The sequence below is a fragment of the Orbicella faveolata genome, unplaced genomic scaffold, assembly GCF_042242905.1.
Source record: "Orbicella faveolata isolate gen_17 unplaced genomic scaffold, um_ofav_v1 contig_34, whole genome shotgun sequence".
Lineage (NCBI taxonomy): Eukaryota > Metazoa > Cnidaria > Anthozoa > Scleractinia > Merulinidae > Orbicella > Orbicella faveolata.
This window is the reverse complement of record NW_028301563.1, coordinates 29,274,074-29,292,235: the sequence shown is the minus strand read 5'-3', so window position 1 is coordinate 29,292,235 and position 18,162 is coordinate 29,274,074. Positions and strand designations below refer to the sequence as shown.

General features: G+C 37.8%; 1 protein-coding gene across 1 annotated transcript; it reads left to right on the top strand.

Moving 5' to 3' along the window:
• The first annotated feature begins 893 nt into the window (after positions 1–893).
• LOC149105686 (adhesion G protein-coupled receptor L3-like) lies at positions 894–16,428 on the top strand. Its single transcript, XM_089270493.1, has 18 exons — positions 894–1,477; positions 2,802–3,152; positions 3,589–3,647; positions 4,146–4,184; positions 4,695–4,839; positions 5,522–5,650; positions 6,622–6,691; positions 7,484–7,580; positions 8,090–8,148; positions 8,650–8,776; positions 9,406–9,512; positions 10,200–10,302; positions 10,978–11,125; positions 11,571–11,655; positions 12,488–12,554; positions 13,317–13,399; positions 14,280–14,406; positions 14,729–16,428. The coding sequence occupies exons 1-18, from the start codon at positions 1,360–1,362 to the stop codon at positions 15,023–15,025; spliced, it is 2,211 nt and encodes a 736-aa protein (XP_089126619.1). The 5' UTR covers positions 894–1,359; the 3' UTR covers positions 15,026–16,428.
• The last annotated feature ends 1,734 nt before the right edge of the window (positions 16,429–18,162 follow it).

The following is an 18,162-nucleotide window of genomic DNA, read 5'->3' as shown; positions in this document are numbered from 1 at the left end:
ACATTTAAATCGATGGCAGGCGATGGAGGAGCAAGGAAGGCGAAAATTGGGAAATTTGAAACGAAACGCAAACTAACTTTTTAAGCAATTGACGCTTCTTTTCTCAAGATGCAAATTTGTGCCGAGTTTTCTGACAAATTTCCGTCAGCAAACAGCTAGCAAAAGCTGCCAGCAAGTCGTTGTATCATAAATGACATGCTGTATTGGCCATCTCATGAATAATACAGTCACCTGTAAATAGAACAAATTAAAATGTAAATGCAGAGTTGTCAAAGGATAAAAGCTCTTAAGCAGTGAACACGAAACACCTGTTTGAAACCGAAAACAAATTCCAAATTTTGCACGCAGCGACTTAATGATGGAACCTGTGCGAAAGTGTGCTTTCTGAATAGCTCATATTAGAGAAAATAATATTCAGATGAAAGCCATTTACTGGTTCATTCAGTGGTTCAATTTATTGGCGGCGACGGTAGCTATTTTCAGATAATTACGCGGAAATGCTATATTTTGATAGTGCGACGTACGATATGTCGTCAAATAGTACTAAAACAGAGTTTTTAAGGATGAAATTAACATTATGGGTAGAAAGCATCCATTTGACTATTTTACTAGATCACAGAAAATGTTTCTAAACGAGCATTTGGGATTCGTGACTCCTTGCAACTCTGACCAAATTTTGAATTATCCTTGTAAAATTAATAGGCTGCCCAGGAAACCGCGACAGGGCAAAGAAGATCGCGAAACACGGAATTTTGCCTCCGGTATCATCACTACACGAACACTCTAAGCCACCAATCAAAAGCCGCCGACTTACTGGATTAGAGGTTTCAAGTATTTTTATCCAAAAATCGAGAAGCCTTACGACTCAAATGTCTTTTTTTTTTCCTTTATAAGGATTAGATGCTAGGTAATTTAACGGAGCGGAAAAAAAAAAAACAGCGGTAATTGGTGGACTTGTGCATGGGTAATGATCAAAACAAGCGGGCAGGCAAGCGTCATGAAATAACTACCATGAAATAATTTATCGTGTTCCTTAGTTTTCTTATCGATTGCCATCTTTTAGTTTTTGTTATATAAAATCAGTATAAAAGTTGGAATAAAAATCGAATGTTATAATAAATGCGCATAAATTAGTTCTAGACGCCACAAAAATGAAAGAGGCCGTCAATTCAAGTAAGATTGGGCATAATTTTTGAAGTAACACTCGTGAGAGGACTAACGATGGGGAATCATTATTTGCGGAAACCTGCTTGCTATGCACGAACGCGAATTGAAACTGAAAGCGCGATCAAAGCTTAAAAACTTCAACAACGGCTGTTCCAGTTACCTTAATGGGTGTTTGACAAGCAGATTCAATTTATGCATAAGTTCTATCAAAGTTTCCTCTTTGGCGGAGCCGACAGATCGAAAATGATTCTAAGCGGGAATGGTGTGCTGTGTTGGCAAGCGTTGCTGGCTCTCTTGTACCTCGTTGACGGTAAGTTTGAGAATTCGCTTTTTTCTGACATGCAACAGGAATTATGGAAGAGCTGTTGTGAGTGTGATTGGAGGAGAAGTGATGTTTCAGCCGAAAGTAAAAGCTTAAAGACAAACAGAAAAAATAATAACTCTATCCAATTAATTATTGAGTATCTCTGCGTGTGTTTTTAACATCATAATGTCGTTGGTCTGTGGTGATCAAAAAGCTCTATCTAACATCAATGCTTAAGATTCACCACTCGTTTTAAGTCATATTTAAAAGGAGTATTTTATTTTGGAGAAAATCCCTAAAGCGTTAATATTTGTCTAAGCTATTTAATATACATCAAGTGTTTTCAAAACATCGTCCGTTTTATTTTAAATTATACGCCCGTCGATAAATTTCCTCAGAAAAGCCATTTATCTTAAGGTTTTAGAGAAGTTTCAACAACACTCCAATGATTTCACATCTTACGTCATGTACGAGATATTTAACTGAAATTTCCAATTTCCTTAAAATATCTCGCCTTCATCTTATTTAACTCAACAAAAATCACACGGCATTAACTTAGGACTTGCATATGTATTTTTAAGTCAAGACAAAAGCTAATTTTAAACTTCGTATACCACATTTAGCTGTTTCAAGAAAATCTGAAGAACACAGCGGAAACGTCAAGGGCAATAGATATGAAGTGAAATTTAAAATTTTCCGCTTTCGTCGAAAATGATATGCTGTTCTTCAAACAGGATGTCGGCACGAACTAGTCAAAATATAGCCGTGTTTGTGATTTAATTTTCTCATGCAGGGTCAAATGGGTTTGCAATTTCAGCTTGAATCAGATATAAAGAGGTTAAAGTGCATTTTTTTGCCTTCAGAGTAAACATCTCCGCAGCAAACGCTAAAATTTAATTTATATTTGGTGTGATAAACATGCAAATGTCCCCATGTTATGACATCATAACTTCCTCTCATTTCAGTAACAGCGATAGGCACGGTCCTTGCATAAATTACCGCTGATCAGCTATACCTTTGGAACTAATTTCATTGTCTCTAAATTAGCATTTGATTGTTGAGGTCTTAGCCAGATCTTTCAAAATAGAATCTCCAAATGCCATAAGCTTCGTCTTATTAGAATAAATTTCTGAACTAAATCGTGTATTGAATTTGCCAGTGCAATTTGGAAGACTATAGAAAACTAATTTGCATATTAATATACATTAGTAGGAGTAGCACCGTTCTTATACGATCAAAGTACTCATCCGGAGATAGATTTTAGAACGATATCGTCTAATCTGTTTTTGCGATCGTTCAAGTTCGTGGATATTCTCAATTGCTTTTTCAGGCTACGAGTTAGACGGTTACCCAAGGAATTGGACCTCGGCTGCAAACACATTCACGGGAAAAGATCATGGTGTGCTATTGGCCAGAATTACGAGCATTGAAGAGCTTTGTGAGGCCCAGGCAGAGATGAAGCTCAATTATGGATACTGGACTGCGCTCAAACTCAACAGTATGGGCGTGTACCAGTGGGGGCATCTCGCCAACAACACAGCTAACGTTACAGAGGAACTACTAGACAGGACTCAGCCAGTGGATCGCTGCTATGTGATAAACAGATCTGTGATGAAACTATTGTCAAAAGACTGCGACAGCCTTCAAGGAGTTTTACTCTCATACCCGGACGATGATGATGGTAAGCAGACAATCTCATCTAGTCATATCATCAGAAACTATTTATCATATTAGGCCAGGATAGAAAACATACCCGCTTTTTTTTCAAACTTATATAAAGTTTGATAAAAAAGGGGTTAGAGTTTTGAAAATTTGGGTGGTTCTGAAAAGTTGTATCTTATCTTATGCGTTTCTAATTATTCGAAGAATTTAGAGCCTTTTTGAATTAAATAACTTTAAAAACCTTTTCAAATAACTCTGTGAAGATTCTTATGATGCCACCATAGTAGTGTCAGCTGACAAAATAATGTAGTATCGATCAATGGAAGTAGAAGTCATGAAAAGTGCCGGACTGTAGCTGTTGTCAGTCACCTTAGCGGAAAAAAAAATTGTTCCTATCTACACGTTTTTTTGTCCTAGTGCTACATAAATTGTTTTTATGTTATTTCCCATTGCAGATAATTCAAGTTCAAACCGGCTTCTGGAATATTATTCGGATGGATGCATCGAATACGAGGTAATCGAGAGAAAATTTAGAAAGTCAAGATGTGTGTCAAGATGTGGTGTCAAGATGTCTACCGAATGTCAAGTTACTTCTTTTGATAACCAAACTGATCCAACATGCATGCTTATCTCCACCATATTACATAAGCAATACTTTAAATATATGAACCATAAAAAGCTGTTCAAGAGTAATTCGTGTAGCAATTACGGTGCCAATGTTGGTCACATTCTTACGGAAATAGAGAACACGTCTGCGTGTTTGGGAGGGCAAGTGCACAATCATTATTGCATTTGCGTGCAAGAAGAACGCGTATTTATCATTATGTACTGTGTACCACTATGTATAAAGAGTCAATAGCGGATAATATTTGGATCACAACCATGTTTATTGAAAACATTATTCATTCAAAGCAGCGTAGCCAGTCAAACTAGATCTCGCAACTGTTATACGGACACAAGAATGTCACCAATTAATGACAAAGACAAATGTTTCTTTCGTATTTCCTTGCAGCTTTCAAAATGCTCAAAACTCGTCGATTCAACAAAGCAGGTAAATACTTCATTAATTGATTTATGAAAATCATTCTAAATTTGCTTTCGTTTTCCCTTGAATTGGAAAGCAATGATTAGCAGGCTGGAGGGGGCGGGGGAGGGGAGGGGGTGGTACGACATTTTAATCCTAAAATGGTTGCTTGGGGTAAAATTGTTATTTTGATATATAAAATAACGGTATACGGGATATGTGGGCCTACCTACCAGCGCCTCCCACCAACCTCTCCCCAACCGATTCCCTTCTGAAGGGGGCCTCAAGCTTGTTGATATTTCTAGAACCTCTTACACTGATACTTCACATGCAAGTTACTTTTTGCTGTTGCTGTTAATTTCTCTAATGCGTTTGTAACCGTCAAAACACACAGCTGAGGTTGATAATAGTTATGTTCATTGTATAGAATTTCAACAGCTTTTTAAATGATCAACTAATGAGAGGTCATAAGGGATATTTCTTCATTCAATGGTTGTCCCTGTTTGAATTGTTTGATCGATTGATCGTATTTAAAAGGAATTGCCGCAGCCATGGTCTTGCAAACGGTCTAACGGAATGTCATATGGAAGCTGCCAAGTCGAGGAGGCTATCTTAAAATGCTGCCAGACCTACTGTCAAGCAGGCAACCACACCTACAGGGTAGACACAGCATCCGGCACGGGTAAGTGAGCATTAACTCTCTATCGTTACACTTACCCTTCGAGCGAAGATCAGATCAGAATTACCCACTGTCAACTGTCAATCAAACATAGGTAATCAGTTTGAAAGTGTGTCTTGATTGGGTCGCGTCCGTCTCATTCCCAGGGGTACCTCCTCAGTTAACAGCGGTGCTAGCGCTTGTGGAGTTATAGGCTTGCCGCGCTTGGAAACGCGCTGTGCTTTCTGTTTTCTAAACAGTGATGCTAGGATAAGTTGTGAAGCCACAGAGCATCACATTTCACATCAGAATTAATTCTATTAGAGACGTGATTGTGACCGAAAAAATGCAGTTTGTAGCCAACACTGTGGGGCAATCCGCAGCGTTTACAATGTTCTTGATGATTAGCCAAACACAACACAAACAATGCCCCTAGCCAAGTGTCAGCCATCTCCAGCCCTCAATCTATTCGCCGGGAGATTAAACTAAAGGCGGGAGATGACTGTCATTTCAGCACACCTCTAGCCCTTATAACAAAATAGGTGCATATTGACAAGAACGAATCTAACTAGAGATTTTAAATAGGTTCAGGTCAAGTGAACATTGTTATATTTGCATAAGCTAACCACCGGCTCAATAAATTTTTCATAATAAATTGACGCCTTAAAGGTCCCCAGTATTTTCTTAATGAATTTAATTACTGCAGAAACAAAAGTAACAAAAGTGCCCAGAGGATATAACAAAGATGTGGAGATCAGTTTTAACACAAGTGCCAACAATGAAGAAAACAAAGAGGTTAAAGTCACAATTGCATCCCAAGTGTTCAATAATACAGGTAGGTAGCATTCATTATTGCATTAATTCACTAACTAATTAGTCTAATAATTAATTCTCTTTAGACCGGAGCGGGCCATTTCCGTGAAAACAATGTCTTGAAGCAAGTTTTGAAAATTCTGGTTTTTTTTGTTTTGTTTTGTTTTTTTTTCTGTTTTGAATTAAAAATCAAATTTACATTTTTGGGGTCGCTATTAACGCATTCTAGTCCCCAAAGGCCACGCTCTTTTTAGTCAGCGCCAGAAATTGCGACCTCTGGCCGAACCCGATTTCCTGAGCATGCACAGAGTTTTCGTTTCGTATTTGCAGCCAATCAGCTTTGTCAGAGTTGGCGGAAAGTCCGTGAATCGCGGACTTCCGGTGTTGGACCAGCTCAGAGGTCGCGATTCTTGGTGCTGACCAAAAGGAGCGCGACCTCTGAGAAAGAGAACGCTATAAACATTAATTTTTTTTTCTAATTTTGAGTCAGATTTGAGTCAGAAATCCAAAAATGACGTCTGTTTGGAAGCTGTGACGTATTATGTGTGACTGTTGTCACTTTGTTATCCCGCATTGCGGATTTCAAAGGAAAAAAAATGCTGGACGTGCTATTCGCAAATTTTTACCAAGTTTTGCCGTAGCTTTAACACTGATTGGGAGGGGAGCACTTGGGGCAAAAAGGTAATAGCTTGTATAAAAGTGCTTTTCACGCGTTCTAATTGGTTAACTCGGAGGTTATTAGCACTGTATTATTCACCTCTGAGCAACATGGCGCGAATCATTTTGGAAATTTTGACTTTTGAAGGTTTATCAGGTCAGAAATGAAGCAATGCGGTATAAAACGGTGGATATTTAACTCGCCGCTTCGTGGATCGGTAAATATCCACCGCTATTCACCTGCACTTCAATGAATAATTATTAATCAGAACATGTCACTCAGCTCACTATATCGAAATTTTGCATTTATTATTCTTATATTCCTCCGGCTTTTAGAGAGGGTTGTCGCTGTTTTGTTACATCGCACCACAGGTGATCAAGAATTCAAACTGACGAACACCAGAAAGTAAGTACACGTACAATTGACTTTCATCTTGATTTCTTGAAGATTAGGGATGGCGCAGTGGTGAGAGCCCTCACTTGCCTGTGTCATATGTGGCTTGAGTTTGTTGCTGGTTCTTGCCTTGCTCCGAGGGTTTTTCTCTGGGTTCTCCGGTCTCGTCCCTCCACAAAAAACAACATTTCCAAATTCCAATTCGACCAAGATAGAGGACCCGCATGCGAATCAGCTAGGGCTGATGTAGCTTCCTCTCTAAACAAATATATACCTCTTACTAATCGAGTTCAAGGGCCGCACTGTAAGTTACGGACCGAGTTTTTCCCCATCGATTCATGATGGCTTAAGCGCAAAGCGCGCAGGGCATAAATAGAAGAGGAAAAACGAGGATCCGTAACTTTCAGAACGGACCGAGAAGACGAGCTTTGTAAAATAGATATTTATTATATCTCTACTGTTTCGGCCGGGTTCGGGAACGATCTCTATTCTCGCGGAACGGCTTAAAATTTCTGACGCAAGTCAAAATTAAAACGAATCAATTTGAAATCTTTGTTAAGTGACTCTTAAGTCGTTTGCAGGTCTTACTACACAATTTTAGAAGTTAAAGAGAATTGTAAACTTTTACTTGCTATAAAGGTTGACAAAACTTGACGATAAAACACGAAACATTTTGGCAACAAAAACAGTTTTAAGTTTTAGCGGGCCGTACAGTCGAATATCGCCCGCTAAATTGACCAATTACGGCGCGCGTACTAACTGAGATATATAATAATACAATTAATCGTTTCTCTTTTAATTCAGTTTCCTACTCTATTCTGATGTTGTTGGAGTTGTACTTGAGCCCCCCAATAAGGAGATTATTCCAAATAAGGTCATCATCTACTTCAGTCACAACAAGGTGAGATGCTATAGCTCTCTGCTTAGAATGTAATTCTCTTATCTCTTCAAATGAGGCAGAAATTTTTAGACAAGACATTTCCGACCAGAAGAAGTTGGGACGAGACATATTGCTTACTCTCGCAGTCGCTTACTAACGATGTTCAATCATTTCTTTTCTCTGCACTCGGTCTCCCTCACCTCGCCACATGTAGGACAGCTTGCTTGATAATGAATCTGAGATAAGTTGTGTTTGAATCACCAACTGACAGCGTTAAGTTTCAAGAAGAACTTCATTATGGTGTATAGTACATCCAAAATTGTTTCCATTAAAGTCGTAGAATTGGCCTTCGTCAAGAAATATAACATGAACAGTCCCAGATAATTTGCTGGATTCGTCATCATAACGAAAACCAAAGATGTGAAAGTAACTTAGAATAGCTAAAGGTAGCATTTTGTTTATATTTGTGCGATGACTGTGCTGCTGAATGGCAGTACATGCATGTCTTCTTTTTTATTATTTCTTTTTAGCCCGAATCCAGTCAAAGAATCCATGAAAGAAAATGTGTCTTTTGGAAAGGAGATTTCGAGTAAGGTTTCGTCTGCTTGTTTCTTAAGCTTTGCTTGCTTGTGTTTTGATAAGTATTCCTCTTGTCCTTCAATCGTGATGAAGCATTCATTACGCTAACTTTCGACTTGAAAATGCTCACTTCCCAAGGCCCAAAATCCATGAAAAAATCACTAAAACAAACAGTGTCTTCCGAAAGGAAGATTTCAAGTGCGGTTATGTTTGCTTGTGTTTTGATATGTAAGATATTCCTCTTCCCCTTCAATCGTAATTTAGCATTCATTACGTTTCGAAATACTCGATTTCCCATACCACGTCACGCAGTTAGATTCACTCCCACAATACCACTCTCCTAGGGATTAACAAAGCTCAGTAACAAAATGCTGGGGGAATAACCTTAGTTTGCGGGTGTAGTCATCTAGATCTTATGCTACCGAAACCAAAGGTCGCTTCTGAAGCCACTAGTTTCCACTGAAAACTGCTAATTTATTTAAAGTAACATTGCGCTGATACTTTATTTAAGGACCTTGAATGGCTCGTGGTCAAGTGATGGGTGCGAGGTGTTCAACAATTCATCACCTGAGACAACAATCTGCGGCTGCAATCATCTCACCAATTTTGCTGTTCTAATGCAATTCAAAGATGTAGAGGTAGGGGTCACTCAATGCATGAATAAGCTAGTTTCTACCTTGAAATATTCCAGGTGTTGGTTCTTAGATGGCCGGCATTAAGAACATGATCTCAAAGTACAAAACAAAACAAACAAAAACAACAAAACGAACAAACAAAAAGAGAGAAAAAGATAATAGAAAAATGAAATGATCGGTTAAGGAACGTTTGTCGGGTAGCCTCCTTATTTTACTTCATGTAAAATACATTCGGCCTCGACCTCGCACTTGGGATGAATTTTGAGCCTAATTACACAGATTATACGGCTCATTTTACAAATCAAAGATAGCTTCTTGTCTAATAATCATAAGCGACACACAAGGATAGGTATAACTGTCCTACTCTTTAATTTGTCACTTCTATGAATTGAAATATAGCCTTAGTTCTCCAAATAGCGACAATGCATAATATAGCTTTTCTGTCGACACTGTTGAACAATCATCTCCGTGCAGTGGAATTCTGACCACACACATAATATTAGTAGTTTTAGAAGTTTAATAGGTATACATCACCTCCATAGATATTAGCTAACACTACTTTCTCCTTCTTTTTTTCTTTTTTTTTTTTTTTGATTTTGATCTTTTATTCTGTTATTGTTCTATTCTATCAGGATATCCCACCTAAACACAAAATAACGTTACTAGTTATAACGTACATTGGATGTGCCTTATCTCTCGCTGGAGAAGTTCTGACTGTCTTTATATATGTTATATTTATGTGAGTACTTCCATTCCAAAATTGTACTAAACTTGTCGGCAAGTAATAGGCCATTTTACAGTTGTGTGCTTAGTTACCTGGCCTATGAATGCAAGCGAGGCTGGAAGTGACCTTGCTTTGATACAAACCAATCTGCTTTTCTCATTTAATTGCCGGCTAGTTAGCATAAGAACAGCTTGATTTACACAACAAAAACAGTGACGTCGTAATCAAACCAAGGTCACCTCCAGCCTCGGTACCATTCAAGGGCCCGGTCACTGATCAGGCAACTGTAAATGTTCTATTGATCTGTGAGCTATTGACAAATCGCGATATTTGCTGATGACCGAGTTCAATAACAAAGTTTGTTTCTATATTTGAATCACTCTCTGACCACCCAGGTAAGCGATCTGCCATTTTCCACACAAGAGCGTGGTTACAATTACGCATGAGCAGAATATTAGTTGCAGCTAAACACATTTATACGGCATTACGCATCAAAGAGCTATTATTTGTAGGCAATTATTTGCATGTCGCGCGTTACTTTATTGCTCAATAAAAGGAGGAAAAATTGCACCCATTGATAAAATACATTATTATTTAATATATTTCTGAAATGAGAAGTTTTGATAATCTTTTTTTTTTCTAATAAAAGGCATTATGTGTACTGAAAATAGCTTTTCTATTTGTATTATTTTCTTTTTGCAGGAAATTCAAGGCAGAAGGAATTCAGATTCGCATTAACCTTGCTATAGCTTTGTTTCTGGCTCAAGTTGTGTTTCTTTCAGGGATCGACGCTACGAATAACGAGGTGTGAATTTTTAGCAAGGAATTCAACATTTTGAAAACCACTTTGTCGTCATGAATAGGTTAAATAGAATAAACCCTTTTATCTATTTTTTTTTTCAAAGTAGAATACTTCGTTTTGTACATTTTATAAGACTAAATTAGTACAATAGTAGGTTCAATGTATCTTTACAATCAAAGAAAACAATTTTTAAGTGATGTCTGTCTGGTTTAAACTAACATCTATTAGAAGTCGCACAAACCTCGAACAACCCCCAAATGGGTCTTTTTTAGGGGTTTATATTAATTCAATTTTTTCGAGGAGTATTCCCGATATATATTTTCACATGGGAACCTCCCCCCTCCGGGTTCATTACGGCTATCATGGGATAAACTGAATACTAGTCAGGTTCTTATGGGACGCCAGAAGTGCAATTAGCTTATTATGCCCTCTTGGCGTAACGCGTTAGCATTACTAGGCTTCTTTTATTACACAAAGTTTAGTTGCATTGTATACCGAATGGTATAAAAATGCTATCTGACATATGACGGTATCATTTTTATCAACACACGTGACCTCATTTTTGATATCAGTTTAACTGCGCTTAAATTTGTTGGTGCGTGATCGAAACATCTTCGGATCTTCCTCGGAAGTCTATCTTTAGAAAAACTTGGTAATCTTAACCTCTTTTCTCTTCAGTCTGTGTGCGTCTTAGTTGCTGTGTTGCTTCATTACTTGTATCTGGCGTCGTTTGGTTGGATGTTACTGGAAGGAGTCTTCCTGTATGTCATGATCGTTGAGGTCTTTAGTACTGTGAACGTGCGATACTTGTATTTATTTGCATGGGGTAAGTAATCCTTTTGTGTCCTTATGTCCTTATGTCGCTCGGGTGACCCAGGCCTTAGTCGTTACGTTGTCAACGATTTGACAACTCGATACTATTCGACGCGAAGTCTCGTTACGATAGTGGTAAAAAGAAAAAAAGAACCGCGTAGCTATTTTGACAACTCGGACTCTCGTGACAGTGTTTCGATCTGGATCAACGGAATGTGAAAACACAAATATAAACAGATTTCCAGCCATTCAATAGAACCTGGCGATAACAGTACTGTGTGAAATTTCTCCAAAAGTTGCATGACAGTCTTGAGTCTGATCCAGTTAAACTGCATCAAATTACTAAAATCCCCTTTTGTTTTAAGAGAGCTTTCCTGGTCTTTGCTCCATCCGTTTGTTAGAAGAACTAATCCTTTTTCAGTTGTAACTTACAAGCGATACCTCATATCTGTCGATAGGTTATCCTGTTATACCAGTTGTAATTTCTTTTGTCATCGGTGCTGACAGTGACGAAGGGTTACAGAATTACACAAACGAAAACTTGTAAGTACACGGAGCATTGTTGAAGCGCATTAGTTAAAGTTCCGAAGATTGTTTCAACGACAGTCGCAGATTCGTCAGAGACGTGGTCATCAGGGCTCAGTCATTCAAAGGGTGGATTACGCTATCAGGATAAATCGTTATCCAGTGGATAATAAACAATTTTTGGATGAGGTTTTTGTGATATCCGTACTAATCAAGGTCGAGGTAAGTGTTATCAGCCGAAGCCGAAGTCTGAGGCTGATAACACTAACCGGGGCCTTGATTATTTCGGATATCACAAAAACCGAATCTTATAATTGTTTTAGTATACATTGTATTAAAGAAAATAACAGCAAACACATTATCGCACCGAACACAGTTTATTTTCGACAAGCCATGTTCTACGTGAACTTGACATTGTTCTTGGCAATCATGCATTGCGCGCGCAACCTACGGATTATTTACTAATCTGCTAGCAGATTAGTGAATAATCTTTAGGTTGCGCCGTTTCACAGAATTTACTGTAGGCTTTTAGCCAAAGAGAAGACAGATGGTGACTATAATGCATAATAATTGCTGTTGTACTGTAGCTGGAGTTTAGCGGAATCTAACGCGCGCTCTTATTGGCTCATTTACGGTTATGTGCCAATGGCTAAATCTGAGAAAACAAACCTGTTTCTCTCGGGGTCAGTGATTAAGTGTCTAATAAAACCCCGGCGAAAAAACAAACTATGCTACCCACTGGATAGTGATTTATCCGGTGAATAGCGTAGTAGCAATCCACACTAGGAATCCTTGTTATAGTACAATATCTATGAATAACTGCCACACACTTATGTGATTCATTTCACAGCTGCTGGTTGTCATTCTATAAGCATTTAAGCTGGGCATTCATCGCCCCTGTACTACTTATCACACTGGTAAGTTCCACTTATAGTCTGCGAGCAACGTCATCCTTAAACTCGCTCCCATGCCAAAGCGAAAAACCAGTTTGCACGCACGTTCTATTCACCGACCAACTGATAAAAACAAATATCATATGAAAGTTAAATTTTCGAATAAAAACAGGACTCTCCGAATTCAGTCAAAACTGGGTCAATATAGAAGCTTCAGTTCCCGCATAGCAAATTGCTTCCCAGATTAATTTCAGCCACGTTTGTCAGCTTTTACTTAAATGCTAAAATTGCTATAAACGGGCAATTAGCACGAACACCGACAGGTCTGGATAAGGTTAAAATGATTACATAACTGCTTCAAATACTGATGGATTGATGATGATTGACTAAGGGACTGAGTAAGTGACTGACTGACTGACGGACGGACAGACAGACAAAGACAAACAGACACAGACAGAAAGACAGGAAGACAGACAAAGACAGACAGACAGAAAGACAGACAGACAAATACAGACAGGTAGACAGACAGACAGACAAAGACAGACACAGACAGAATGACTGACTTCCTGACTGCCTGACTTCCTGACTGCCTGACTGTCTGACTACCTGACTGCCTGATTGAGTGCCTGGCTGACATAGTGTCTGACTGTCATTCTTCTGTCTGACTGTCATTCTTCTGTCTGACTGACTGACTGTCTGAATGACATATACTGACTGGCTGACCAACTGATTGATTAATAAGCGACCGATAATTTTTATAAACCCATTTTCCTTTTTTATCTTTAGATCAATTTTGTGATACTAATGGCTGTTCTACGAGAAATCAGAAATCTGCACGAGCCCAACCCGTCTAAAATGAAAACTTTCAAGTAAGTTGTGTATTTCACTCAATCGTTGTTATCGGAACTGATGTTTTTTTTGTCCAACAATCGATAACTCTATTGCTATTTATTTTGTTTTCCTTCGTTGCTTCGGAAAAGGCTCATTTCCCCCCGAGGCCCTCAATGTTGAGGTCGAGTCACCCGTTTCTCTTGGGCCCAAATTAAATGTTTTGTTCTACATCCCAACTCAAAAATAGAAAAAAAAAAAAAACTGCGAAAAAATTATTTGCCTGACGCCAGCTAGCACAACAAATTTGCCGCGGGTTCAAGATGCACGACCTCATCACGTTCGAGTCGATAGTGCAAGTTGTTGTTAGTGAGTTTCGTTCGCCCTAGAGAGTTGGTAAGTTTTGACCCACGACACGCGACACGTTCTCCTCAAATCGGAAAACGTTTTTGAGTTGGAACTAAACCAAATATGTTTCTCTTGTATGTTATTTTCTTCATGCAGTATGGCCTTACACTACCTTAAGAATCAGTGCGTAACTGTTTGTTTCTTGTCTTGCTATTGTTTCATTTTTCTTTTTGAATTTTTTTTTTTTTTTTTTTTATACAAAACCAAGAGCTCAGTCGCAGTATCTTGGCCATCTACAAAATTACCTTTCAATTGAAAAAAACCTGAAAATAGTAGTTTACGAAGATAGATAAACACCCAAGAAATAAAATAAACCATAAAGGAACAATGATAGTTCAGAATGGAGAAGATTAACACGGATTACAAACGACGAACTTGAAAAATTTGGGTTAAACTCTTCAAGATGCACAAACCGTGACGTAGCTCCTTTAAGCCCCAAAATACATACTCAAGAAGAAACGTGCTTTTTCCTAATTAAACCATTGCTATTTTATTGTGTGTTTCTCGCCTTAGCAAAAGTCTCAAGTCATTTGTCATCTTAACTCCTCTGCTGGGTTTGACTTGGGTGTTTGGTCTGTTGGCAGTCACAGACGCCGGACTGGTGTTTCAATACATTTTTACCATTCTTAATTCTACACAGGTCTGTATACGGTTATTTATTGCTTTGGCAGCCGTACTCATAGTTGAACAATTTGCTGTATGGCCTTACTCTATAGAATTGCCAGGTTTAAAATGAACTTTAATTTTATTATTGTTTGTTTAATTTTCGAATTTTTACAAAGAAGTGAGGTAGAGACTCAAAATATACATTGACTAACAAGCTTTATAACAGCAAAGTGCATTAAAACCGCCGCGTTTCTCGGCCATAGAATAAAATAGGATACCGTTTTTTTTTTTTTTTACATTTAACAGGCTCTTCTCAAGATATCGATTCTCATAAGATGCGTCCTTTACTTCAACAGGGCATGCTCATATTTCTTCTGCATGTGCTGAGAAACAGCGAAGTACGGACAGCTTTTCATCACAAGCTTCTGAAATGGAGGTTTGACATGTTTTATAGCAGCACTAGCGTCAATCGTGTCCAAGGTGACGTCTCGCAATCAAAAGGGAAAAGAAAACGGCAAATTGATCCAGATGAATCTAATAACAAGGAGTTACACAGTACTCGTCAGTCAGGAGAACAAATGGCACTTTCGGTTCAAGTCTCCATCCGAGTAATGGCTGAGCCTGCGGTTTCCAGCGGAAGTGTTACTTATTAGAAACGTGTTTTAAAAGACACGCTCCTCTTGGCACGTTTTACATGCAGTTGAACCGTAGTTAATAGAGGGAATGGTTATGAAACCAGGCAAAGTTTTTTTGTTGTATGTTTCTGTTGGCTATTTTGGGGTTTAACCTTCACAAAACCTGGCAAAATACAAAAAGTGGTTATGTGTGCTCATACAACTAACCAATAGAAGTATTGCGATTACGTAATTCATGCATAGTCAGTGAGCGTAAAGCGAAAGATGTCCAAGGTCAAGGACCTTCCAACATAAATCTTAGCCTGTTTGTTTGCTTCTTTGATGTTTACCGGGCTCCTCAACCATTTCCCTCTATTAACTATGGTTGAACGAAACAAAAAAACTAGCTAAACATGTTTTCTCGGCTGGTCTGCTTGGATATTATGAAAAAAGACATTCACCTAAAAGATAGTTAAAATAAATAAGAGAAAAAAAAAGCACAGTCTTTTTATGATTTTTCAATGGGGAGCGGAGTATGAAAAGAAAGGGAAACAGTGAGGATTTGATACAAAATGAACTAAGCAGTTTAAAAAATGTAAAGTAAACGTCGAAAGAGTTTTTAACTACAAGTTGACTTTAACCTGTTTGTAACAATATTGCACGTCTCCTAGGTGTTTTTTCACTATGTTCCTAATCGTAAAGCCCAAATTAACACCTTTTTTTTAAAGAAAGATATTGAATAGGACTCAGATTCTACGGAAAAGAATCCTAATCCAAAATATGGCTATACGGTAGGTTAGATTCTCCTACATATAATTTCCCCTATTTCGTTTTGCTCTAGCACCAGAAATTAAGTAAAGATTCATAGTAAAAAAAAGTGAATGCTTATCTCCTGTGTTTTCATTGTATTCGTAATCATAAAGCTCAAGTTCATTATTTTTCATCAGAGATATTGATTGAGGAGGTGAATCCCAATCCGCTGGATATGGCTATAACGCAGTTTTACTTTCTCCTACAGCTAATTTCCTCAATTTGTAATAATCAAGCACCTGAAATTAAGCAAGAATTCGTAGTGAAACAGTGGCATCCACTAGAAATATTATTTATTTTTGTCTTTTTATCATAAAACAGATTATAAATGAAAAAAAAAAAAAGATAAATTCTTATAGAATTTAAAACGGAAGGTGAAAAAAAGGGCAAAAGGTAAATTTAGGGAATTTTTCAAAGTTGATATTTTGAGCCCTAACTTTTCTTCGACGCAAATCAAAGCTATAAAGGGGCTACTTCCTCGATTCTGAGTAGAGGAATCCTTATCCAAGATATGGCTATAACTTTCTTTTAGATTCTCCTACATATAATTTCCTCTTTGTTTGTTTGTTTGTTTGTTTGTTTGTTTGTTTGTTTCAGGGACCAGAAATAAAGTAAAAATTCCTAGTAAAAAAGTGGCATCCGATGGAAATATTATTCATTTCTTTCTATTTTTATCACGAAACAGGTTGTAAATGAAGAAAAAGAAGATTAATTCCTACAGAATTTATTGAATTGCAACGGGAAGTGAAAAAGAAAAATGAAAAAGCTAAATTAGTACAGCAGGAAGTGAATTCAGGTTTAGGCTGGAGGTGGAAAGCTAACGCACAAAACAATTAACACTCGCAAGACACCTTTCTGTTAATTCCAGTTATCTAGTGTTTTCTACGTAGGTGTTTGTGAAATCTGACCCTAAAGCAATAATCCTTGCACGTACATCTCTTTTGCTGGCGTGAATAGCTATTTACTAGAAAAGAAAGATTTATTTTCAAATGAAATAAGCACAGATGCAGCTTGATATCCAACGTCAGTCTTATAACACCGGTTCTTACAACGATTCTACACGACACAACGTAATGTTCCAATGTTAAATATTGTTTAAGAAATGATGCTTTTCGTACGTGCATTTCCATTTTCTCTAACTACAGCTGAAGACCAGTAAAAAACCCCGGATTTTGTTTTCATTCGTGTGCAAATGTTGATTACAAAACTGAATATAATGAGGTTGAATGTTGCATAACCAGTATTTAATATAAATTCAAGGACGCTTATTAGTTACGTTGTGTAACATTTCGGTAAAACAGTCTTAATGTAAGTAGGAAACTCAACGTGTAGTTAGCAACAAAGGACCCTTACAGCACTGCACCTGGTAATGACAATGACGTATTTTTGTGATATTATATAATAACATAAAAGAAAACACCATGTTTTATGAAATATAAAATAGAAACTGTTTTCCTTCATGATTTTACCGGTAGAGTTTTAGACTTTCCCTCAAGTTGAACTTCGAAAACCGAGTTTTGAACGCGAAAAATGTGTGCTCTAAATTTGAGTACGACGCGAGAGGGGTAGAAGGACACTGAGAAAGTGTAGTGGAGTTTCAATGGCTCATTTTGTGTTCTTTCTCGATCTTTGAACCCTGAAAGGAAATATTTGTACATTAATGAGTTTTTGTTTGTCTGATATCCGTTAGTTTTCCTGTTGCCATCCAAAACAGAGGGAACTCCTAGTTTTTTTCTTTATTTCGTCTAATATCCGTTAGTTTGCCATTTTAATTCAAAACAGAAGCAACGCCTATGGGCAGTCATTGGGTAAGGTGTTGGTTACCTTTAAACTCTAAGCTCTAACATGTGTTTAATTAAGTCAGTTCCTGAAAGTTCTCGAAGGTTCAAAACCAATTTAACTGAACAGCTGCAAAAAAGAAAAACACGATTTTACTGTCCTGTTTTTGCTTAAAAAAAGTCGCAAATATTATGCTGCTATATGCAAGCTATGTAGCGCAAAGTAAAGGAAAAAGAGAAATGCTTGAGATAGAAAGGCTTCGAAATAATGCTGTTTTGGTTGTAGAGACAGGATAATGAAACAGACCCTGAGAAACGACTGAGTGGGCTTAAATGCCAATCAAAATAATCAGAGGCGATCGTATTGGCTGAACATCAGATGAAAGTGTCTCTCTTTTGTCAATCTGTTTTCAAATCGGTGGGCACTTCAACACAATGTTTAAATTATGACAGTTTTGCATGCAGTGGATTCTGTTATTGTGCTCTTGTCAGTGAGCCGGTCACACGAACTCTGGAAGAAGTTGTCCACGAAGGAAAAACACCCCAAGGAGAAAAGGAAGGTAGGCTTAAGAAGTAGGCACGAGTCAG

Bases quoted from the DNA above. Each gene is read 5' to 3' on its own strand.
- LOC149105686 (XM_089270493.1), top strand. From the start codon at position 1,360: ATGCATAAGTTCTATCAAAGTTTCCTCTTTGGCGGAGCCGACAGATCG. The intron at 9,513-10,199 runs GTGAGTACTTCC...TTCTTTTTGCAG, and splicing joins TTTATATATGTTATATTTAT to GAAATTCAAGGCAGAAGGAA. The intron at 12,555-13,316 runs GTAAGTTCCACT...TTTTATCTTTAG, and splicing joins CTGTACTACTTATCACACTG to ATCAATTTTGTGATACTAAT.